This window comes from Trachurus trachurus (assembly GCF_905171665.1).
Source record: "Trachurus trachurus genome assembly, chromosome: 21".
NCBI classification, from domain to species: domain Eukaryota; kingdom Metazoa; phylum Chordata; class Actinopteri; order Carangiformes; family Carangidae; genus Trachurus; species Trachurus trachurus.
The window spans coordinates 24590685-24615542 of record NC_139899.1 but is presented as its reverse complement, the minus strand read 5'-3'; the positions used below and the strand labels follow the sequence as shown (position 1 = coordinate 24615542).

Genomic DNA, 24858 nt, shown 5'->3' with positions numbered 1-24858 from the left:
CAATAATCAAGTTTAAATCCAGTCTGTGTTTGTCTGCCGAGCTTTAAAACTCTCTAAAACTCACTAAAACTAAAACTTTTGTTAATTCTCTTAAAGCAGATATCAGTGGAATGTTTTTGTTAATATAAGTCCTAAATAGTCCTATTTTCCGTCAGCAATCACTTACATGAAGTATTTCAGCCTAAACACGAGTCTCTCCGTCACTCTGCTCTGCTGTAACCCGGGGAGAAAATTTTCCTTGTGGGATACAAGTGTTATCCAATGAGGAGAGAGAACGGCATGAAGGGCTGTGTGTGCAGCCAAGGGATGCGCGTGAATGTGGTGACGTAGCACGAGGACCAATTGATGCCTGACAAGGGCGGGGGCTGCTAACTCATGGTGCGTTCAAAGAAACTCGTACTTTGTGTTTTTCCTTCCTGTGAAGTCATACCAGTTCGATCTGGTACGAGTTCACGGGTCGGAAGTTACGAGTGGCCGTTATAGGGAACTTTCACAGACAACAGGATGGTAAAAACACGAGCTACGGGTTACCTGGAACGCTACCAAGTCGTAGTTGTGACTTGAAGCTGTAACTTACGGTTTCAAAAGCCTGCCTTGAACGCAGCATTAGCCGAAACGGCCGTGAAGCTGATATCTGCTTTAAAGCAGAAGTAAGCGATATATTTGTGTTAATATAAGTCTTAAATAGTTATATCTTCCGACAGCAATCACTTACATAGAGTGTTTGGACTGAAACACGGGTCTCTCAGTCCCTCTGCTCTGCTCTGAGCCGAGGAGAAAACATTTATCGTATCCTACAGTTTTTATCCAATGAGGAGAGAGAACGGCATGCAGGGCTGTGTGTGCAGCCAAGGGACGCCGTGAATGTGGTGACGTAGGGACGAGGACTGTTATGGTGCGTTCAAGGCAGCCCGTAACTCGTGTTTTTCTGACCTGTGTAGTCGTACCAGTTCGATCTGGTACGAGTTCACGGGTCGGAAGTTACGAGTGGCCGTTATAGTGACTTTCACAGGTAAAACAGGTCGGAAAAACACGAGTGGGTTGCCTGAAACGCTACAAAATCGTAAGTTGTGACTTGAAGCTGTAATTTACGGTTTCAAAAGCCTGCCTGGAATGCAGCATTAGCCAAAACGACCGGATCGCTTACTTCTGCTTTAATGTTTATTATTCATTATTGTTATTACTTATGAGTCAGGGGATGAATTAAGTATATATCAATGTATCTTATGTTGTTTTTTAACCACAGTTTGTTTGGCTCCAGTAACATCATTAACATCATATCATACGAGTCCATTTAATTATATTAATACTGAATGGTTACCCAGCCCTGGAGACTGTGGTTATTTTCATTAGACAATGAACGCAGCTGAACAATGTACAGTTTTTTTTTTAAGAGAAGGGAACAAAAAATATTTGGATTTTGATCAGTGACAGATGGTCGTGATACGAGCAGGACGATCTGCCTCATCCAGGCTTTATATATATATATATATATATTTATATATATTTATACACTGTGCATTATCTTTAAATAAATCACTGAGCTCCTCATGGGTTGTGTCCAACATGGAGACTGAAATATAAACAACCTGGTCTTCTTCAGCAGGCTGAATGTAAAGAAAATGACACTTTCACTCTCTTACTCTCTCTTTCTCTCTCACTCACTCACATACACACACACACACACACACACACACACTGCAGACAGTATGAAGCCATAACAGTGGGGGCTGTGAGTGAGGGGGTCGTTGAAGCAGCTGTAACAACAAATACAGACTCATGTTGTGGAGTGAGAGCGAGATCTCTCCTCTGCTGGGCCATAAAACCAGGTTCCTTCTAAACCCAGATCACATACGTAAATCTCACTCCTCCTCCTCCTCTACTCTCTCTCTCTTTCTTTGTCTCTTTCTGTTTTTTTTTTAATTTTTAAATGTATTTAGCACAAATATATCATTTAAAATAGTATGAATAATCATTATGATTGGGATGTTTGAAGTGGAGGTATGAAACCCAAAAGGGCTTATATGAAAACCTCACCTCATCAAGAAGAACATATTCAAAAACCAAATTTGTTAAAAGTAAAGACAAGAAAATAGGGAATAATTAAATGATAACGAAAAATAAGTAGAAAAAGAAAGTGATCATACAGTAAATATAGGAAAGAAAATAAAAATACATGCATGAATGATGCAAAACAATGATAAAAAATGTAGCAATGAGAAGAAGAAAAAAACAAAAAAAAACATGACAATAAATGTCTTATCATGTTTGATGGTACATAGTTTGACTGACGAGGTACTTTTTGAGAGCCTTTTTAAATTATATGAAATACATTTTTTTTTCAGATAACGTATTGTTTCTCTCTTTTCAATTTACTGCTGTTTCTTAATTTGGCCTCATTTGTTTAGTCTGTTTCCTCTTCGGTCTTTTTTCACTGTTTTTAAGATTTGTTATGTTTCTGTCTTCTCTTTCTTCTTCTTCTTCAGAGCCATTGAGGGCTGTGACGCTGGGAAAACACATTTGTTATTGTCTGAGAGTAATAAAGTGTGTGAACCGATGTGCTGTGTGCAGCCATATTAACTCTGTATGAAGTCCTGATGTTGCTGTCGCCAGGTCAGGACCCTCGTCTGTGGAGGCTGATGAGCTGAACAACACTACAAGTTCACACATGTTGTACATATGGAAACACCCAATAATTCATTCAGATCATCATCATTACACTGATCTATTACATTCTGATCCAAAACTGTTGTCCAGCATGAGTTGTTGAACTACATTTTCTTTTTTTAATGAAAATCTGTTTTAATTATTGTTTTAATGAGAACCAGGGGGCAGATGTTTTGTCCACATCCTGCTGGTTTTTGTTTCTGTTTCTGCCTGATTTAAAACTTCATGAGACGACACGCAATGAAACACTTTGATGATTTTCGTCTTTAAAGTAAAAAAATCTGTCTCATCCTGCTTCGCTTTGTTCCACAATATGCTCTTATTTAACTAACTCTCTGTTCGTTTAAGTGTAGAGGTTGTGATTGGTTGGCAGACACTACAGTACAATAACTCACCCAGAGCTGGTCGTCGTGACCCGGAGGACTTTTTTTGATGAAGGCTCCATAGTAGGTGGCGATGTTTCTGTGGTGGGAGTACTTCTTCAGCATGTTGATCTCCAGCTTGATTTCCTCCTCTTCATCCTACGAGAGAGAAATAGAGAGAAGGACATTAGTGTGGAAACAATTATATGAACTAATGGAGCAGATCAAAACTAACAGACTTGGATCAGGTTGTTGCAGGTGGAGACTCAGAGGGCGGTGGGAGAGTCTGCACCATGATGCTTCAACAGTTATTACTGGACTGAAGGTGTGACAGTGACAGGTGGTTTTAAAAAAATGTTGTCACTTTATGATGATATTGATCACTGCTCTGTGATTGATGAGCTCTGGCCGATGATAATGTGCTCTAACCTCATGTTTCAGCTTGTAATAAGAAACTCACACAGACATTTATTGTAAGTGATGCCAAACATCTCCTAGTTGATCTTCTTATATGTGAGGATTGCTGCTTTTCCTCATTTTATGTAACTTCTCTCTGTATCTTTTGATTTTAGAATAGAATAGAATAGAAAAGAATGCTTTATTGTCATTGTAAACAGTGAAACAATGAAATGAGTTAAGGATACCCACACCATAGTGTAACAATATGACAAAATATAAGACAATAAATATAAAAGTGGTAGTATATAAAAATAAAAGATACAATATACTAAAACTATAACTATAAACTGAGTCTATAAGTCAAAAACAAAGAGCTATGGAAAATGATAATGATTTTTTCACAGTTTTTTTTTTTTTTATATTGATACGATAATAAATTAACCTTTCAATGCTTTATTATCATTCAGAGATTCAGTCATTTGCTCCAGAATTAATATTGAATCTTATATCATTTGTCATGACAGCATCACCTTTAGTTGCCCAGTATGGTCAGTTTTTAATGCTGGAAGTCAAACTGCTTCCTTTAAATCACGGAGAACTGATTTACTGACACATACAGTAAGAGAAGTATTAAAAAAGAAGAATATCTATTTTGAGGACAGCTAACGATTTTCACACTTTATCTGCATGTTATTCAACAGCCTGGTCCTTCTCTGTGCAGTGTTATAAAAGGAGTAAAGGAAAAATAAAGTAATAAAGCAACTTAAGAAACAAACTGTGACACTTGGAGCCACCAAAGCTGATGTCGGTTTTCAGAAACCAGAGATGCTGAGGAAACAAAACCTCTGTTCAAACCAGCCTGACAAACGGATATTACTTCCAACAAAAACCCAGATAGATCCTGAACTCCAGCTCCACCAGGATATTACAGGTCCGACTCCGACTGACAAACACATGTAGAACAAGATCGAGTGATTATTTCTCAATCATTGCGGCATCACTGAAGCTCTGTGACATTTATTTGCAAGTACTTTGCATCAGCCGAGCTCCGTGCGTCTGCTCCTCTCATCTCTCCGGGCCGACCGGGGCAGACATGACATGACATTTCCACTGTTATCGCAGCCGGTCGATAAGCAGCAGCGTGACGGGCTGGCGGCCGCGGCCCCCCGACTCACAGAGAGTCCACAAAGGAAAACGAGCGAGAGCGGCGACGGGTTTGGCTTCTCGTATCGACGACGGCGCTCGTGACATTTTGGCAGTTTGTAGTAGAAATGTAAACAGCTGCATCGTCCACACACACACTGAGACAAGTTAACATCTGGATTTCCTCTGTTTTTAAGGGAAATAACAAGTTTACTGTAGAGAATAGACTGGATCTAATTCTGTTAGAACAGCAGATTAATGCCAATTGATTAAAAAAAAAAAGTATGTGTAAAAGTTTCAATCTTACCTCCTATTCTACTTTGAGATTTAAAAAAAATTAATAAAAAATTATGAATAGCAGAGCAGACCTCTGTCACAAACACTTTATCTTTATTTTTTTAGCAACAAAATTGTATTAAACACACATCAGTGCTAATTCTTATCTGTTTATTTACACTTGTTTATGATTAACCATCATATTCATGTCTGCATCTTGTGTGTCTTTTCCTAATATGGTGATATTTGTAGCACACTGAGACACAACTTTTAATCTCCTTATAATGCACTGAAGTTCAATGACAATAAAGTTTTTTTTCCAATTGTTGTTCAAGAAAATAATGTATAATGAGTTCATGAGAATGATGAGAAACGTGTAAGTCCAGTGCAATCAAGACAATAATATTAAAATAAGAGTAAAACAAGACTCGTATCGTGACTTGAGGGGCGAAACAGTTCGTGTCAGAAATGCTCTTGAGTTGAGAATATGATGCATTCAAGGGACTAAAAAAACAAGCAGCTGAAGAAAAGAAGCTCCTCTGAGAAAGTCTTCAGACCGAGCTGAGCTGAAGCTACTGACTCATGCGATGGGACTCGAACAGGAGCCAAGACCAGACCGTGGGGTGTTAAGTTATTTAAGAATAAGTCTTTTAACTGCAGGAGGCACATTAACTCCTGGCTGTAACGCAGCTGTAATAAATAAATACGGCTGAATTAATGCTGCCTGACTGCAGAGACCTTCACATTTATCTCTGCTCCCAGCGACTCACTCTCACTGCTGTCAGCTGCAGTTGGTGCCTGTCAACACCAACCGGGGTTCGTCTTGTTTATTTCTTTTTTTATTTTATTTTAAAAACAGGAAGCGCTAAGAGTTATGCGCGTGAGTTTATTGTGAGAAACCGGAGCTCACGCGTCTTATCGAGCGCTGCAGCTGCGAGAAGCAACAGATGACAGGCAGCCGGCGTCGGGCCTGACATTTCTGAGCGGGGTCCAGAGGTTAGAGGGGCGGCTCTGCCAAAACTTGAGCATTTAAAGATGAAAGATGCGTTCGCTGTCTATAAATCACATCACCTGCAGCTCAGTAACACTATCTCTGAAACACAGAGCAGCTAGACGACCAAACTTATCTGTGATTATTCCTAAAGCTGCCGTCAGTCATCTGGAGGGAGAGAGAGAGAGAGAGAACGGCTCATACGTCCTCGTCAGGTTCTGCCACTAACTATTTTTTGCACTGTAAGCTGTTATTACTGTGACAAGCTGCTTCTATAGAGACGTCTGCTGTTTGCAGCTAAAAATAAAAGAGGTTCAAGTATTACTCACGCTCACAAGATGTTTAAAGGGATAGTTCAACACTTTAGCAAATTGGCCCATTGCCATAATCCCTATAGTTTTAGCAGTAGGTTTGTTACCTTTAATTGCCGGTGCAAGTTATTTTTAGAACGGTGGAGCAGAGCCGTGAGCTGCTCAGAGCTACGCTACAGAGGCTCATGGGATTTCTTGGTTTCTCTCATCAAACTCATCAAATACACAATCCAACAACTCCAAAACGCTCTGGTGGACAAGTTGTGACCTGCACATTCACCACGCTATGAGATAATAACAGAACGTTACGAGACAGAGTTGTTTTCGAGGTAAATACAGAGACCGCTTGCCGAAAAACTGTCCCTGAAGGCAACACGCATCAGCGGTTTTGCATGAATTTACCTCGAAAACGACTCTGTCTCGTAACGTTCTGTTATTTTTAGGTTATGAGACAGAGTTGTTTTTTTGTTTTTTTTTAAGTATATATTTTTCGGCTTTTTTGCCTTTATTTGATAGGGATGAAAGTAGAGATAGACAGGAAATGGGGAGGCAGAGAGAGGGGGAATGACACGCAGGAAAGGTCTGCCCGACGCGGGATTCGAACCGGGGACGCCTGCGGCGAGGACTGTAGCCTCTACATGGGGCGGCCGCTCTACCCACTGCGCCACGCACCGCCCCGAGACAGAGTTGTTTTTAGAGGCAAATTCATGCAAAACAGCTGATGCACGTTCATGTCAGGGAAAGTTTTTCGGCAAGCAGTCTCTGTATTTCCCTCTAAAACAACTCTGTCTCATAACGTTCTGTTATTATCTCATAGCGTGGTGAATGTGCAGGTCACAACTTGTCCACCAGAGCGTTTTGGAGTTGTTGGATTGTGTATTTGATGAGTTTGATGAGGGAAACCAAGAAATCCCATTAGCCTCCGTAGCGTAGCTCTGAGCAGCTCCGTTGTTCTAAAAATAGCTTGCACCGACAAATAAAGGTAACGAACCTACTCCTAAAACTATAGGGATTACGGCAATGGGTCAATTTGCCAAAATGTTGAACTATCCCTTTAAAGGACGCGGGAGGTTTTTTTCATGCACCACAAAGACAGAGAGAGAGAGAGAGAGAGCGCGATCTGCCTGTTATTTATTCTGCATTAATCCGCTGCAGTTTGAAGAGTTCAGCAGGAGTGTGCGGACTGCCTGTAAAGATGACGGGGTCAGTCGGTCATCCAGCCCGTCAGCCAATCCCCTTGAGTCACCGTCCGTCAGCCCGCCAGTTGGTTACCGCTGCAGCCAGGCAGCCAGTCATTTAGCCGGGCGGCCGGCCAACCAATCACTCAGGAGGCCAACAAACCAGACTGCAGGCCGGCCAGTCCTTCTGTTAATCCACTCACCGCCGCCGCTACCACCACCATCATCAGCAGCAGCAGCAGCAGCAGCAGCAGCAGCAGCAGCAGGACAATCAGTCAGTCCAACCAGTCAGCAAGCAGGTGAGTCACTCGACCTGTCACTCAACCAGTCAGTCAGATACACAAACACGTGGAAACAAGAGCAGCAGCAGCAGCAGCTTCAGGAGATGTTCAGGAGAATCAGCTCACACAGACACAGAGACCTTCCTGTGGTCGCCACTACATCCCGTCGCCCACTAACTGTCAGTCATGTGAACGTTTTTGGAACGACGCAGCGTAATTACAGATCCCAGTGGCCAGACTGAAGGAGGAAGAGGAGGAGGAGGAGGAGGAGGAGGAGGAGGAGGAGGAGGAGGAACGCAGCCGAAATCTTCGTCCTCCACGGGACACGAATAGAGCTGCAACATTACGGCCGAAAGAGGGAGAGAGAAGAAGAACAAACACGTCCGACCGACCGACGACAGAACATAACAACGATGACGCTGGTCATGAGAAAACACAACGAGGAGGAGGAGGAAGAGTGAAATCCTTCTCAACTCACTTGACTTGGAAAAGAAGTTAAGGGTCAACGGTCGTCTGTTAGCAGTCAGCCGTCAGCATTAGATACTAAACTGTGTTTCTGTTAAAGGTGTACAGAAAAGAAAATTGAATTTGAGCCCACTTTGGGTCATAAAATTAATGTAATAACTCATCTTTCAGACGTTGTAGGCCAAACTTTGTGCAAAATTCTATTTTTGAGTAAATCCGGGATGAAAGTGTGGTTTTTTTTTTTCGCATTGGATAATGCAGGCGCACGGATTATACGTCAGCCTGTACACGATTCACCAGCCACTGATATTGGATCCGTCATCCGTCATTCAAACGTCTGAGACACGCACACACACACAGAGCTCGGTCTCGCCCCAAGCTTTGAATATCCCGCCCGCTCGATAACGACCAATCAAATTCGTTTTCCTCACTCGGGTAAACTCGTGTTGCAGCTCGTGACAACTCGGCGCGACAAACAGGACAAACGGCCATTTCTGTACACCTTTAACACTAAACATCCTGATGAGCTAATGAAAAGTGTCACACACAATAAGAGAAGTCGCTGTCCGGCCCCTTTTATTTAGCAAGATGGTGACAGACAAACTAACGCCCCTTTTCTAAAGTTTCTGAAGTTACTGTGTTTGTTTGGATTCTGCAAAAAGTGCTGAACTGATTTGCACCAATCCAAGATGGAGGTGCTGGGTCGTGGGTCTGCGGAGAACACGATCAGTCCTGAGGTAGATTTATCATCACTTTATGATATTTCACCTTGTTGGATGTAGGACATTGTATGCTCTCTGATAAGTTAAAGATTTTATTTTATTTTCTTAATTAGACAGAATTAGAGAGTTTCCTCAAATGCCTCAGTATTGATTGTTAACCTTGAACACAACTGTACACTTAAGACATTTTGCCTAAAATATAATGATTCAACCTTCAAAGTGTCTTCATAAAAAATCTCAGTCATATTTGTCTCGTCATCACAGCTCAGAATCGGATCTGAGTCTGACCAACTAAATTATGAATTCCCCGAAGTCCAGTCTCAGTTTCCTTGTTTTGTCCAAAATCAAAAGTGAATTAATTTACATGAACCTGAAATCAGAGAATCAGCAGCAAATCCTCACATTTGAGAACCTGGAACCAAAAGCACGACGGGTATTTAATCCGTTATCTGAACAAAACTGTTGTTTGATCAATGACTTTGACTGATCGACACAAAAATTCAGGCCCAGTCAGTTGTTGCCATTGACGACGCTGAGCCAGTTCAGACCTCAGTCTGTCAGAAAGCATCATTTAAATTCAACTGAGACAACACACACACACACACACACACAGACTGATGTGTGTGTGTGTGTGTGTGAGATGGATGGACAGAAAATGACCTGCAGGTCAGGATACAGCTGCTTGGACAAGGAGACAGTGACATCATCCTCTCTCTCTCTCTCTCCCCTTCTGTCTCTCTCTCTCTCTCTCTGTCTCCATCTTGTTTTTACAGCGTCCATTTATTGTGGACACACGACACATCGTCTCCGTCCCTCTCGTCCTTGCAGCATCACTTTCCATTACCGTCTCCCATAATGACTTTAGTCCCATGCATGTCCATGTGTCCCATCACTATGACACCACACCCCTCTCTCCCCCTCCTCTCTCTCTCCATCCCTCTGTCTCCCTCTCTCTTTCTCAATCTCTCAATTTCCCTGAACTATAAATTCACAGTCAGTCGTTCAAAACAAGGCGTCCTGAAGCTACTCATTATCATTCCTGGGCATGAAATGGTGGGGAGACTCGGCGGCGGCCATATTGCTGCTGTAGAAGTATTACAGCTCACAATGTGAAGGGACACGCGGCCGCAGGATGGAGGAATAATGGAAAGTGGGAGCTGAGTGGGAGGGAGAGGCTTTGGAGAGGTCGAACACCACCACCATCCCATCATAGTATCTGAAGAAGCTCAATCAAGTTAATGTTAGTGCCTATTTTCTTAATCAATAATAAGTAGATCCGGAAAACAATTAGGATTGCTTTTAATTGTTATATTGTTTTAATCGGAATTTTTTTTCCTTTTGCTCCCATCATATTAACTATGACCACTAGATGTCGCCTTGCAACAAAATGTAACTATTGGTCACTGTCGGTGTTGGGAATACTTATATTTTACATACGAATCTATAGATAAGTGCAGTATTGATGTGTGTAAAATCACTCCTTTGTGTTGTCCTGTGAGAGTTTCCTTCAGGAAAATAAAGTTATTTTATCTTATAATATCGTGCTGCAAAACCTATGGGCTTGAATCATTTTTGCTGAAGCTGAAGAAGATAAATCTCCACCATCCACAAATCTTACAAAAATAAAAGATACATTTCAGCTGAAGTCGATATTATAAGATAAGATAAGATTTATTTGTCACATACACAATTCTACATAGTACAATGTGAAGTGAAGTGTTATCGTGCCTCCAGAAATAATAAAATAAAAAGACAGTGTAAGATACAAGATTGTAAGATATGAAATATGAAAAAAGCAAGTGTAAGTAAGCAAGTACTATAATATATGTGCATAAAGTGAGAGTGTGCTGATGTGCAAATGTTGAGAGTCCAAAAGAAAGAGAAGTCCAAAATAAATATGAGGCCTCAGTTCTCTGAATCAGACTCAGTCACTGTCCAATCAACATTAACTTTCTCTTTTTGTTTCCCTCCACTGCGCCTCAGTAAGAAAACACAGAGCGGGACCCCACCCCACTAACCTCCTCCAACTGCTGCGGCCTCATACAGCGGAGACTGTGGACTTTGTTCCCCGTCATTTACATTATACATCATAACTCATGTTTTTTTACATTTAGAGCCAGTAAAAGAATTATAGTGACCTGTGACACTTTCAATACACAAATGGGCAAAACTGAAGTGATTTAAGAGCAAAACTTTAACGTCCTGTTTTAAATCATGTTTTTGTGTGAGGACAGTGAAACCGCTACGTCCATATGTTAAAAAAAACAATTCTGAATATATTTTAGAAATACAGATTATTATTATTATTATTATTATTATTATTATTATTATTAGGGCTGTCAACCAATGGATGAATATTTAATCGATGGACCTCAAAGAGAGGGTGTTTCAAGTGTTTATTGATGGACAAATGCTGTGTAATGCAAAATGTAACTTCATTATACATTAACAGGGTTAATAATAAATATTGTCCAGAGTCCCTGAAAGGCCTTTACTGCATTTGGCATAAAAAAAATAAGCTCAAACATTAACATAACTGTGGAAACTGTTGGCAAAGATGGTTTAGCTTGAGCCTTATTTATGAATTAAACTATGGGTCGGGGTCAAAGGTTAATAAGCAGAACATGTGTTCATCGCATGTCAAAAGAAAAAGTGGTTTGCATTAATGTATTTCTATCTATCTGTTATTAGAATTTAGAATTTCCAATATTTGTGCTAATCAATCTTGATACATATTTGACCTGTTGGTGACTAGAAAAGTCAATTAGTCCTTGGTTCATCCTCTGCAGAGCCTGAACATCTGAATGTTTTTTTTTATCCAAACAGAGACGTTTCACTGTATCAATGCATTAAATGAAAACACAACATCTTCAAGTTGATTAAATGCAGCTGGAGGCTGAAAATGTAGATGAAGAAAACAGACACAGAGTTTTCAGATGGATCTTTTCTAATGTTTAATTTCTTTTGTTTTATTGCTTCAGGCACTTCTTCAACACCTTCCCACTTTTCACTTTCACAGCTCTGAGGACGGGGGAGGGAGGGAGGGAGGTGAGAGAGGCTTTAATGTGTCTGGTTTGTTTGATCGAAAGCTACAAATTACAGCGACACGAACAATTTATTCTGCAGTGGAAACAAAAAGTTGAACTAAAGATGAAGACGTTCGCTTTGGAGGGTTTGGGGTTTTTCTTTTTCTTTTCGATTAATCAAGTTTGATTTTTTCCATCCGAATCCCACTGGATTACATCAAGTCAGCAGCAGCAGCAGAGACACACAGAGCTGCCGCAGCTTTTCTCTCTGCTCTGTCTCTCCTCTCTCTCTCTGTCCTTCCTTCCGATTTCCTGCTGGGATAACGATGACTTCACTCTTTCTCTCTCCTTGTCCACACCCACACATTTCTCAAAGAAAACAGAGTGGGGGGGGGGGGGCGACTAAATGAGCGACAGCTACTGAAGAAGAGAAGAGCGGAAGACACAGGGGATGGATGCATCGTAAGAGGATGGATGGATGGATGGATGGATGGATGGATGGATGGATGGATGGATGGATGAGTGAGAGGCGAGGTGGCGGGTGGAGGTAAAGAGAGATGCACGTGAGCAGTAATAGACACTCCCATAATCCCACTGCACTTCAGCTGAACCTTCTCACAGGAGGAAAAAAAAACTCCCTCATGGATTCAGCTCCTTATCTACGCTCTCTCTCTCTGTCGAAGGTTTCCCTCGCTCCCTCACTCGCTGCCTTTCCTCGCTTCCTCAACACATTTAAGAGAAGATCACACTCTGAGAAGTCGAGTGTGTTCCCTATAGGACTGTGATACGCTGTCGACATGCACAGCCAATCACATGGAGGAGGAATAAATGAACAAAACCGTTGATTTTCCTTCCTTACAAGAGCTACACTGTGTAAAAGTAGGGCAACAGATAATCTTATATATAAATCTGCTGTTAGTCCTTAAAACATCCAAAACATAAAGATATTTAATTAGCTACAATGTGAGACAAGATTTAATTAAAGATCAAAATATTAGAGTCATTTTCTAACTCTTTCACTTTTATATAAAAAAAAGATCTTCTCAAGACATGTAACACTTAATAATAACTACACACTACAAAGTGTTGGTTAAGCATGATTAATAAGCTTGTCTATATTGTGTTTAATTTATTTTCATGAATGATGGATTCAGCATAACATATCAATTACAAACCTGTTATTTATGTCATTGTTTCACAAGATCATTTATCAAACAAACCATTTGGATGAACATTATTGTTGCACTTATACCATACAATGATTTAGACACATGTAGTGATGGTAAATAGATGTTTTATTATAAATGACCTTATTGATCGAGAGTTTAAACATTTACAACTGTGTTTACTGTTGTTATTATATAAACTTCATACTGATACTGGTATCAATATAGGAAGAATGCTTTATAAATGATGAATTAAGTATTTAATAATAATGTTTAACTAATGCTTAATAGTGTGTAGTTATTTAAAGTGCTGCTGCTTTGCTGTTGAATCACTGAGCTGCAAACATCTCACTGAATTTTTTAAAGATTTACACTAAAAACATTTACATTTTTATTTGATTTCCTGTTTGTAGCACATTAGTCACATTAACCCAACACTGTGATGAATACACAGTATATCTTTATTTAAAGCTGTGTGATATTAAACATAACAATGTTTTTTCCCTTCTCAGTCGAGTCCTGCCTCTTGTGTTTCACTCATTGTCCACTCGCTCTTCCCTCCTCCCTCTCTGCTGCTCTGTATATGGAACAGGAAGTGGTATGTGGGTCAGAGCACATATGCTGAGGAACGCACAAGGAGTCGACAGTGGACACAGACACACACACACACACACACAACGACACACACAACGACACACACATACACACAGGAGAGGAGATGTATAGCTGTGTTGTTTTGAATCTGTGACACGTGAGTGTATGAAAGGCTCCTGTGGTTCACTTCACTTCAGAGGTCCCACACTCACACATACAAATAAATGTTGCATGGGATTACTGTGTGTGTGTGTGTGCGCGTGTGTGTGAATATCTGAAGCTTTCCCACTTCCTCTTCTTAACCGTCACTGTTGGCGAACGTCCAGACGAACTGAGTCTGTTTATTTTAGAAAACGGACGAACTCTGCGGTTAAAGCAGAGAAAATAAAAAAACGAACCGTCACGTCTTGAGTTTCTCCTCCATGTGTGTTTCTCTTCAGTGATTCAGCTCGTGCGAACACACCAACACACATAAACACACACACACTCCTGTCGTACGGTCCTGATCTGTTCTCGTGTCCCGGCTCTAATCTCCACATCATTTCACCAGGGAGGATAAAGTAAATCAGCTAAATTATCATCAGCATCATCACTGGGCTTCAGCATTTAACTCTACTATTGAACTTCCTTTGATTTGAAATCTTAGTTTTTTCCCACAGTTCCTACTAAAATAGGAAAAAGGAAGTGGATGATACAGTCTGACTAATCAATACTCATTGTTTCATAAAAGGCTGCACAACATCATACTGATCCTCCTCATGACATTTCTTTCCTTTCCTCCCATTGTCCACAGACTTACATCACTGATAAGGTTTGTGTTGATTGAGGCAGTTTGGATATTTGACCATCATCATCATCGGCCCTGATCTCTGTGATTATATGATCAAGTCAGTCGATTTGTCAGAGCAGCAGGAATCAGCTGTGAGATGTGTTTCCATTAACGCAAACATCTGCACCAGCTGTTTATTCTCACACCTGTCAGTTCCTCTACAGGAGACACAAGGTGCTGCTGGTTTACAGCTCCAAACATATACACACAATGTTGCCCGTAAAGTTAGAATATATATATATATTTTTTTTTACCTCCTCTCATGAAATGATTGTGACAATGTGATTTATTCCTGATAGATGAAGTGTATATCTCTAAAAACTGGTAACTGGGACTCAGTATGTAGTTATTGCACCTGGCCAAAGGTGATTACTGATGTGTATACATAGGAATAAAAAGAGCAATGTGTCTGAAAACAAAATTATTCCATCTTCATGGGCAACAACAGTGCATATATAGATATACATAAGGAAGGTCATAACATGTTAAAATAGAAAAAGAAAATGTATTTTTGTCAAAAGTTTAGTTAGATTTTTTTGATAATGTGGGGAACTTTTGCTTTTATTTTGAAAGGACAGCAAAGAAAGAACATTACTACCTCCTTAGACATCTCAAGTCAGTCAGGTCACGAGGTCACGAGCAGACTTTGTCGGGTCAAAAAATAACACAAGGCTGAAAACTGCTGCTTTCATCTATTAGAAATAATTTATACAATATCCAATAGTTCTGACATTGATTATCTAATGGATTATAAAGTCTGTTAAGATGTAGTTAATATACTAATGAACCACTAGTGCAAACTGAGGCTGCATTACAACCACAGGTAAAGTAGAGGCACAGCACTGATGCTGAGAAGGAGAAGAACAAGAAGAGGAGGAGGAAGAAGAAGAAGGATGTTGATGTTTAGAGTCAAAAGCAAAAACAAAACTTCAACTCAAGCAGAAAACCACCGTCTCCTCCTCACGTCTGTATAAACTGATTATAGATGATCAGATGTTGTGCTGCTTCCTGCCTGTTAAATATCACAGAGAGACTCCCTATATATGAGTTATTCTACACGCCCGGCCCCTAACAACAGGACTCTGTGTTAATTATAAGGTTTGTTTATAGATGCAGCTCAAACCACCGGGGTCCTGAAGGACAGACGGTCGGTCCACTCCTCTCCTGTGGTTCCTCCAGATTAAAGGATTTTCTGCCCCTGACGATGATGATGATGATGATGATGATGATGAGGATGATGATACACTCACTCACTCATCTTTAAGGCGTCTGGGCAGGAAACGGTCAAGTGGCCTCAAGTATGTGTTTGTGAACATTTCTCTCATTCAGTTATTCATTCGAAGATGAGTAACACGAAGAGGAAGAGGAGGAGGAGGAGGAGGAAAGAGAAAAAAGGCGCTACACAGTGTCGTCAGTGTGGAGGACGAACAACAGGCTCTAGTTTCAGAGGCGGACGCGGCTGCGGCCCCGTGGCTCTTTAAACTGCAGCACGCACCGTGGACTTCAACACACACACAGTGTTCAATCTGTAAGACTATTGGCTGAGCCGCCCTCGGGAAATTGGAAATCAGTTGAGCTTTAAACACAAACTCAGCTTCATCCAATATAGGAAAAAAAAGAGAAAACACTACTAAGAAGAAGGACGGAGGCTATATGTGTGTGTGTGTGTGTGTGTGTGTGTGTGTGTGTGTGTGTGTGTGTGTGTGATTACACGTCTGAGCGTTCAGACTATTTCTGGAGAGAAAACATTGACATTAGGGTGTAGTAGAGTAGAGCAGAGTGAGAGAGAGAGAGGAAGGGGAGTCGGGGGAAACTGTTTGTTTTGGTGTTAACGGTTAAACTGAACGTCTGAGCTCAGAATTAGTTCTGATTTATTCTGTCAGATGTAATGAATCTGGATTTGGGATCAATTCCAAAAAAATCTGCAGAAGCCGTGGTGGAGTCTGGTCACGGCCGGCGACTCTCCTCATGCATTTTTCATGTTTCTATTCATGCATCTGTACAGAGGGGAGATATTCAAACGGAGCTGTGCAAGACCAAGTCAGTGGTCGTTTTTTTTTTTTTTTTTACCGTTACCTGTGGCAGAATAACAAAAAACAACTAAATCCAACATGGCCGCCACAGTTCAGCCAAAACGAATCCATATGAGGTACTTGACTTAAATATCTCAAGTGGAAAGGTTTGGCTGGTGTTGTATCGACAAGTATTGATCTTTTATTATATAAATTGTCAATACAAATTTAAGTTTTTGGCCCTCATGTACTTATTATGATAGGGTTGGTCTGTCTGTCCCATTAAGAATTAAACCGATTGAACTGAGATGAACAGACTTCATCTGGTTAGATAAAACATTTGTTGACAAAGTTTTCCTTCTGGGACAGAATTTGCAATTGAAAGAGGGAAATAATTGCAAATGTATCACAATATGTTACTGCAATACTCATGATAGCACTAATATAATATCATAGGTGATATGATAATCCTGTGTTTTCCACTATTTGCGATTCAGATGATGCTCTTTAATTATTTCATCTTAATGCACTTCCTTCTTCTGCAGTGCTGTATTGACCCACAACTGGAGAATTAGCGCAATTAGCAGTTTATGAACTCCTGCCAATGGATGGATTTCAATTTTCCTCTGTAAATTTCAACTTAATTTGGATGGAAACCTGACAACATAATGAGAACAAGCATCAGCAGCACACATTGACTTGAGTTGACTGACCTCTGTGACGTCCATGACCTTGATGGCCGCCAGCTGTCCGGTCTTGACATGTCGACCCTGGAGACAAAAAAAAAAGAGAGAAGAGAAAAAACATGAGGAAACCTGCAATTTTTTTCTCCCATGGTCATTTACCAAACTGTGTGTCTATTGTTCAGATAAGAATAGAGCAGTTACAGGACAATTATGACACAATGAGACAATTACAATGGCACTTTTTTTTTTTTTTTTAGTTTGGTTTAGTTCAAAGAAACCAGAAAGAGCGATGTGGTGGCCGTGCAAATTGTTGGTAGGAATCAGAAAAGCTTTTTTCCACAGGCTGAAGTAAACACACACAGGGTGATTCAGATGGATACAAAAAAAAAGGAGAAAGAAACAGAGTCATAATGAGTCATTTTCCTCCACAATAGAGCAGAAAGTGACAGGCAACGCTCCAAAACCTTCTGTGTGGACACGGTGAAGGAATTAAAACACAACTCCACGTTCAAAAACCAAGTTTAGAGAAGAGATTTCAAGTTTGACCTGAGCTTTTATCACACTCACAAACCTCCTGAAATCTTGAAATCTTGCACACATCACAGGCCTAAAGAACATCTACATATAATATAGTAAATTCACCTTCCACCATTCAGGAGCATTTATCAACAGCACATGCAGCCGCCAAAACACACACAAAAAACCCAAGTCTGAACCCAACAGGAGGTCAGATCTTGATTTTGTTCTACAGTTTCTATTCTCACTGTATTTTAAAGTTCAAGTGTCTTACAGGAAATAAATCTGCAGTTTTTGTCTTGTTATTAAGAACTTTAAACTTTATCTATTTTCTTTTATTCTACTCTCTGTGTTTAATGTTTTAAATAGTTTGTTTTTATGCTGTTCTTTTTGAATGTTTTGTCTTTATGTAAAGCACATTGAGTTGCCTTGGTATGAAATGCGCTATATAAATAAAGATGCCTTGTCTTGTTAAAGCCCAAAACAGTGTCACAATGGTGTCAGTAGGTGACTGTATGTTTACCGTGTGTAACTGTGGCACTAGTTCTGCTGCAGTCTGTCTCTTATGTTTGTTCAGGCTGTTGTGTCTATCTCATGTTTACACACACTGAACCACGAGTGTGTGTGTGTGTGTGTCACCTACAACGGCCCCTCACTAATGTTTGTTTAAGACGCCTGTTGAACATATTAAAACCGGTTTTCACACCACAACAAGACCAGAGTGGTTCAGTTGTTTCTAATGATGCTTCAATCTTAAATGGTTTTTACAGACGGAAAACTGGAGCAGAGAGAGAGGGACAAAGAAAGTGTGAGTGAAAGTCTCTACGTGTGTGTGTGTATGTGTGTGTGTGTGTGTCTGAACCGCCACATGATCATGTTTCCTTTGTGTGGAGCAGGACTGCGACACCTGAGCCACCGGCCCCTGCTCCTGAAAGAGTTGGCCCAGTCCACATAGTTTGAGTGATGACGGATTAGCCCATTCTGGTGTAAGCCACGGGGGACAAGTGTGCGTGCGTTTATATATGTATGTGTGTGTGTGTGTGTGTCTGTATGTGTGTGTAGAGGCGGGGTTGGTGTAAAGGTCAAGGCTGATTGAGAGAGCGAACTGCAAAGATGACAAGGAAGCAAATCTCTGCTGGTGTCGACTGTGGGAACTCAGAGAGAGAGAGGAGGAGGAGAGGAGAGGTGAAAGAGGACGAAGCTGTCAGATGTCCAGAAAAAAAAAACCTAACAAGCAAACTGAGAATTAAAGAAGTAGTAAAGCTGGTGGAGGAGTGAGAGGGGACATGTGACATTTTTATAGTGATTTGTAAAGGTGGCAGCAGCAGAGTGGACTCAGAAAGACAAGTGGAGGTTGTGTCGAAGCTTATCAGCTGTAACACACAAAGAGAGAGAAAGAGAGGGGGGGGGGGGGGGGGGGACAAAGAGCAGTGGGGAGAGGGGAGGAAGAGAAAGACAAACAGAGCAGTTTCAGTGCAGACGAGAGGCCGAAAATACAGTAACAAAGGGACCTGAACAGGATGTCTAAAAGTGAAAGTTATTTTAAAAGCTGAACAACATAAAAGGGGTCATGATAAACTGTGTGTTTATGAGTAAACAGAGGAGAAACTTGTTTTACAGAGACACATGTTTACTAGAAATCCATGTTTATAAGTAAAAACTCCACTGGAGAAATGTTTCTCGTTTAAAATGTAAAGGAGAATAGATAAGAAAAACTATTTTAACCTTGGGCAAAGCAGCAGCATATGAAAGAGTGAAAAACAGGATGCAGGATAAAATGGAAATGTACCTTTCAAAGTGGGGCAAATATCTTGAGACTATGAATTTGATATAACAAATTATTTTTTTTCTTTTATTCTAAGTTTGGAGGCAACAGAGATGCAAATATGATAGCGGGATGACCCCTCAGGGTGGGTGGGAGGGAGGGTTTTTATTATTTTTGTGTATGTGGGTGTTTTTTTGTTTAACGTACTGTCATAAATGAGATAGTTGGAAAAATAAAAAAAAGTATAAATCATAAAAAAAACTATTTTAACCTTAACGCCTAATTTGCATAACATCTGCATATGATGATGAAATAAGCAAAGAAACGTATTCAGAATGTAATAAGTCGAAAGGAAATAAGTGAAATGCTTAAATATTTTTCTTAGTCTTGTGCTTTTTATGCATTATAGTTTTGCTCTTTTTTATACCTTAAATTCCTTTAGTTGTTTACCTTTTAAAAAAAAATCTTTCTCTCTTTACATCCTGTTCATTTAATTAATGTTTTATCTCATTTGGTGGGGGGGGGTTTTCTCCAACATATTTGGAGTTATATCACTGATTATACACAGGAAACGTTGAGTCACTGATCGTAGACTGGTTATCTACACAAGTTGATGCTTCATGATGAAAACATTTGAACCAGATTCGTCGTGTGGTGACTGGTGAACGGTGGCGTTTCTTATTAGTTTATTCATTGGATTAGCTACAGTATGCTAAACTGTTAGCTACAGCAACTTCACACATCCGCAGATTCACCAACGTGGATCGAATCCAACCTTGAACCAGATCATTACAGGAAGTCCTGTGTGTGTGCGTGTGTGTGTGTGCTGTCTCAGTGTTTGTCCGACCTCCATTAAGCCCAGCATCCATCTTACTCTTGTGCTGCCGCTGAGTCATCCCATTCTACCTCACGACACACTTACACACATGCTGAAGGTATTTCTGATGTACTAATGCACACAGGGAAACACACACACACACACACACACACTCCTCACTGAGCACTAATGAATTACCCTCCCCACCTCCATTCACATTCACACGGACAAAAAGTGTATGAATCACAGCGTCTCCCCCGGCTGCAGCTAGACGCACTCACTCTGACCTCAGCAGCTCAGTCCCACTATCTGCATCTGGTTTTCTACACTGCAAAAACTCAAATATATGTCTTACCAAGAATATTTGTCCTATTTCTAGTCAAAATGTCATTTCTAGTCAAAACAAATCTCATTATACTTAAAATAAGAAACATCACATTAAAAAGTAGCGCCTTGTTTTTAGACAGTTTATACTTCTTTCAAGCATATTTTCACTTGAAATAAGTAAAAAAATCTGATAGTGGAGCAAGTTTTTCTTCCTTATTACAAGCACAAAAAAACTTATTCTACTTATTTCAAGTGAATATTTGTGTGAAACAAGTGAAAATTATCTAAAAACAAGTTCATTTTTAGGTGATGAGTCTTATTTTAAGTGGAAATAGATTAGTTTTGACTAGAAATTTGACATTTTGACAAGAAAAAGGACAAATATTCTTGGAAAGATTTAGAGTTTTTGCAGTGTACAGTGACGACAGGCAGCAGCAGCGTGTGTGTGGACCAGCTCATCTCAGCTGACGATGCAGTTTTGTGAAGACTAAAGATTGTGTGTCGACCGGGATTGTGCATAATCACGCACACAAACACACACACGTATTCTCTCCAGTGTTGCTCCATTTGGCCAAGCTGAGGTCCTAATGTCTGTCCACACACACATCCTGAGGCTAATACGATGTATAGGAGCAGCTGTATGGACACCAGTGACATCATGACAGATGTTGATGAATGAACAGCTTTGCTCATACACACACAGACACACACACACAGACACACACACACACACACACACACACAGACACACACTCTAACAATGGCTGGCCGCCAGTCATGAGTGGTTTTATTCACTCTCATGAAATTAAACCTCCAGAAGTAAAAAAGACAAGCTGCTCTGTGGATGTGTGTGCGTGTAAGGATATAGGTGTGTGTGTGTGTGTGTGTTCTGACAGGTTGGTTTGTGTGTTCAACCTTTAATTTTTCCAATCACATTGTGAAATATTGGCCATTTCTCATTTGATGAAGCTGCTTTTTAAAAGGAAACGATTAACAACACGATGCTGCCTGTCTGGATGATGAAAAGTTCCCTGTGTGTGTGTGTCCGTGTCTGTCCTCTGTGTGTGTGTGTGTGTGAGAGAAAGGTGACCTCAGAACGCAGACTGTAATAATTACAGAATCCCCCCAACTGCCGACACACACACACACACACACAGACAGACACACACACACACACACAATGGCTGAGAGATGACATCATCCTCTCTGGTTCCTTTGTTCAGGAACGAGACTCAGACGCCCACACCTGGTTTATATGGACAGAAAAAAGAGACGGAGGGACGGTCCATCCATCCATCAGTGTGTCATCGGAGGAGGAGAAGTTTTGACCTTCACAACATGATGAGGTACAAACTGTTGGCAGTGAAGGTCAGAGGTCAGAGGTCAAACAGCCTGTGACTCTCTGATCAAAACCACTGATCTGAAAGTGAAATTGAAACCAAATGAACCTTTAAAAGGAAAAGTTCAGGTTTTTCAAAGCGAGGTTGTCGTGTCCAGTCACTGTCTGACTCACTCATCTGAGCTGAGGCTGCAACGTAACACAGACGCTCCTCTGCCACAGGAAAGAGTCGATTTCAAGGGGAACGATAAACTGCATGAAGCAAACATTTAAAGGTGTTCAGAAAAGAAAATTGAATTTGAGCCCACTATGGATCATAAAATTGGTGTAATCACACATCTATCAGACGATGTAGCCCAAACTTTTGAGTAAATCCGGGGTGAAAGTGGGGTAGTTTTTTTCCCCACTTAGCCTCGCTAGCTAAGTTAGCAAGCTATAACGTAGCAAGCCTACGAGCTAACAGTTAGCTACGTTAGTTAAACACACTCGCACACACTGAGCTCAGTCCCGCGGCCGCCCCAAATAACGCCCAATCAAATTCACCTTTAAAATCATATTAAATTATTTTGGTGGATGTTTTTAAAAGTGTCTAAAACAAATTTTATCTCATGACCCCATGCACAGCATCAACTCCAGATCTCTAAAGTACTGACTGTCACACAACCTCAACCGCGAACTGTCCCTTTAAGAGTTTACTAATGACTAAAGTGCAACTTGCACAGGTCAAAGCTGAACAAGAAGTCAGTTTATAAAATCTAATTTCCAACACCTGAAGTGAAAAAACTGGGAACCAGCTTTAGTTTGAACTGTGGTGTTTGTTTACAACCTGTCAGAGCTTCATGTTGTAGCTGCTGCTTCATTCTCCTCACACTGGACTCTTGACGCCTCAAACGCTGATGACAGACACCGAGACTAATCCACATATCTGGAGGTTCAAACTGTCTCGTAATCAGTGAATAATGAGTTCAGAGAAAAACTAAACAACTGAACCTCATCACCTCTCTGCATCACTGTGGTTGTGTTCCAGCTGGAGACCTGAGCCTTTTATGAGCATGAATGTAGATAATGTAGTTATTGAGACTGTGGAGCTCCCAGCTGACTGCTCGCTCCAACATGACATCATCCTCCTGTCATCCGACTCTCCCATGACCAGCGCCATGATCTCTCTCCAATGTGCTTGGTCAGGGCTACGTGGGGGGGCGAGGAGGAGGGGGAGGAGGAGGAGGGGGCGGGCTTTGGACCAGAGTGTGTCGTGCTTATCATGGAAAGAGCCCCGAGGACCCGAGAGGTGGGTGGCGGCCAATCAGAGGTGGTTTCAGTTCAGTTCAGTTTCAACCTCATGTGGTGTCGAGACGTTTCCCTCAGACGCCCTGAAGGCCGGTGAGTGTGTGTGTGTGTGTGTGTGTGTGTGTGTGTGTGTGTGTGTGTGTGTGTGTGTGTGTGTGGAGGAAACTGAGAGACTGAGGTAACAACACAACAAGAATGTGACTCTTGTTAGTTTCCTACGACTTAGTGACTTAATTATTTTCATCAGCAGCTCTTTAAAGAAAACCTGAACAACTAAACCTACTTATATGTCCACTCTCAATCAATTCTCTCAAAATAATGTTTATGTTACATTCAGGGCAAAACCCCCAAATTCATAAAGATGTTATAGTCAAAGGCTGGTTGTTAAATTGTGCACAAAATGTGTGGATTATTTCTATTTGATTAAACAGTCCTTCTGTTAATTTTGGGTTTTAATGTTTAATTTAATAAAGTTTCAACACCACAAAGTCATGTGCAGGTGCAGAATGTGTATGAAGTAAGTCTGAAATATGCATTAAAACTGTATTTCACTTTTTTCATTACCTGAACTGCCTGAATATTTAATTTATAAACGATCAGTGAATATTAAAGAGTCTCACAGAGCTCAGGTGACGTCCCACAGGGCTGAAACTGACAGATTTTCTTATTACCAAGTCACCTCCTGGTTGTATTTTCAGCTAACAGACTCATTGTTTGGTCAAAATCAACAGTGAAAAAGGAGATTCTTCGAGCCTCGGGGAACATTTTGAAACACAAAGGCTCAGTTTAAAGTCACATGAGGCAAAGAAACGTTGCATCAGAGAAGCTGGAGCTGATGAAGGACTCGATTATCAATCAGTTGCCAATTAATTTTCCATCAACCTTTGCATCTAATTAACTCGCTGACTGCTGCAGCGCTCGTCTCTTTTGAAAAATCAATTTCCAATATTATAAAAATAGAAAAGCAGCAACTCTTTAGATAATTAAATCTGGGTGCAAGTTAATATTTTATGATTAAGTTGTGCTGATATGGTATAAACACACAATCTGCACATGGGTCTGGACCAGACCGAACAGAACCAGAGCTCAGTGAACCGGCCTCATGTGGAGGAGCTGGTGAACTGACTCACTTCTCTCTGATCTGGGTTCAGGCGTCTCTGACTCACCCGTCTCCTCCCCCCAGCGGCCGGCGTCTCTTTAATCGGACGGTGTTGGTGTTTGCCGACAGACACTGGTCCGGCCCGTGACTCTGCACACACATCACCAGCTCCTCTCTGGTTCTGTGGTTGTTGGTTTTGTTTTTTTTAAACACTTGTTCCACTCATCGGCTGCTGACTGCAGAGCTTTATTCTGCTGAGCTGGCCAGACGATCATAAAAGTTTAATGAATTAGTCTGATACAGAGAGATAACGGCACGAGGTCTGATCATTACTGGGAAAAACTGGTGCCGCACCGCAGCTCCCATCAGCTCTGTCTGTTGTGTTTGTGTCTGTAAAACCTACTCTGGGTAATTTGCAAACACTTAGATTTTGGAGAGTTGTTTGTTTTTTGAGAAATAAAGATTTTGTGTAAAAAAAAAAATGCTGCTGCTCGTTTCCACTGAATGAGTCTAAAAGAGACAACACAGCTGTGGTTTGGTAGCTTTCATAAGAGTGAGTAGAGACTCATGAATGTAACCATATCACTGCAGCACTGATCG

General features: G+C 40.8%; 1 protein-coding gene across 5 annotated transcripts in view; it reads right to left on the bottom strand.

Annotated features, from left to right (window-relative positions):
- The window catches only part of LOC311004892 (mitogen-activated protein kinase kinase kinase kinase 4-like), a 119308-nt gene that overhangs the window by 44725 nt on the left and 49725 nt on the right, over positions 1–24858 (bottom strand). For all 5 annotated transcript variants that reach the window (XM_083997085.1, XM_083997086.1, XM_083997082.1 and 2 more), the window contains exons 3-4: positions 17136–17192; positions 3063–3188 (exon numbers count right to left, since the gene is read on the bottom strand). In XM_083997085.1, coding sequence (XP_083853211.1) covers positions 3063–3188; positions 17136–17192 — 183 coding nt within the window. The remainder of the gene's footprint in view (positions 1–3062; positions 3189–17135; positions 17193–24858) is intronic.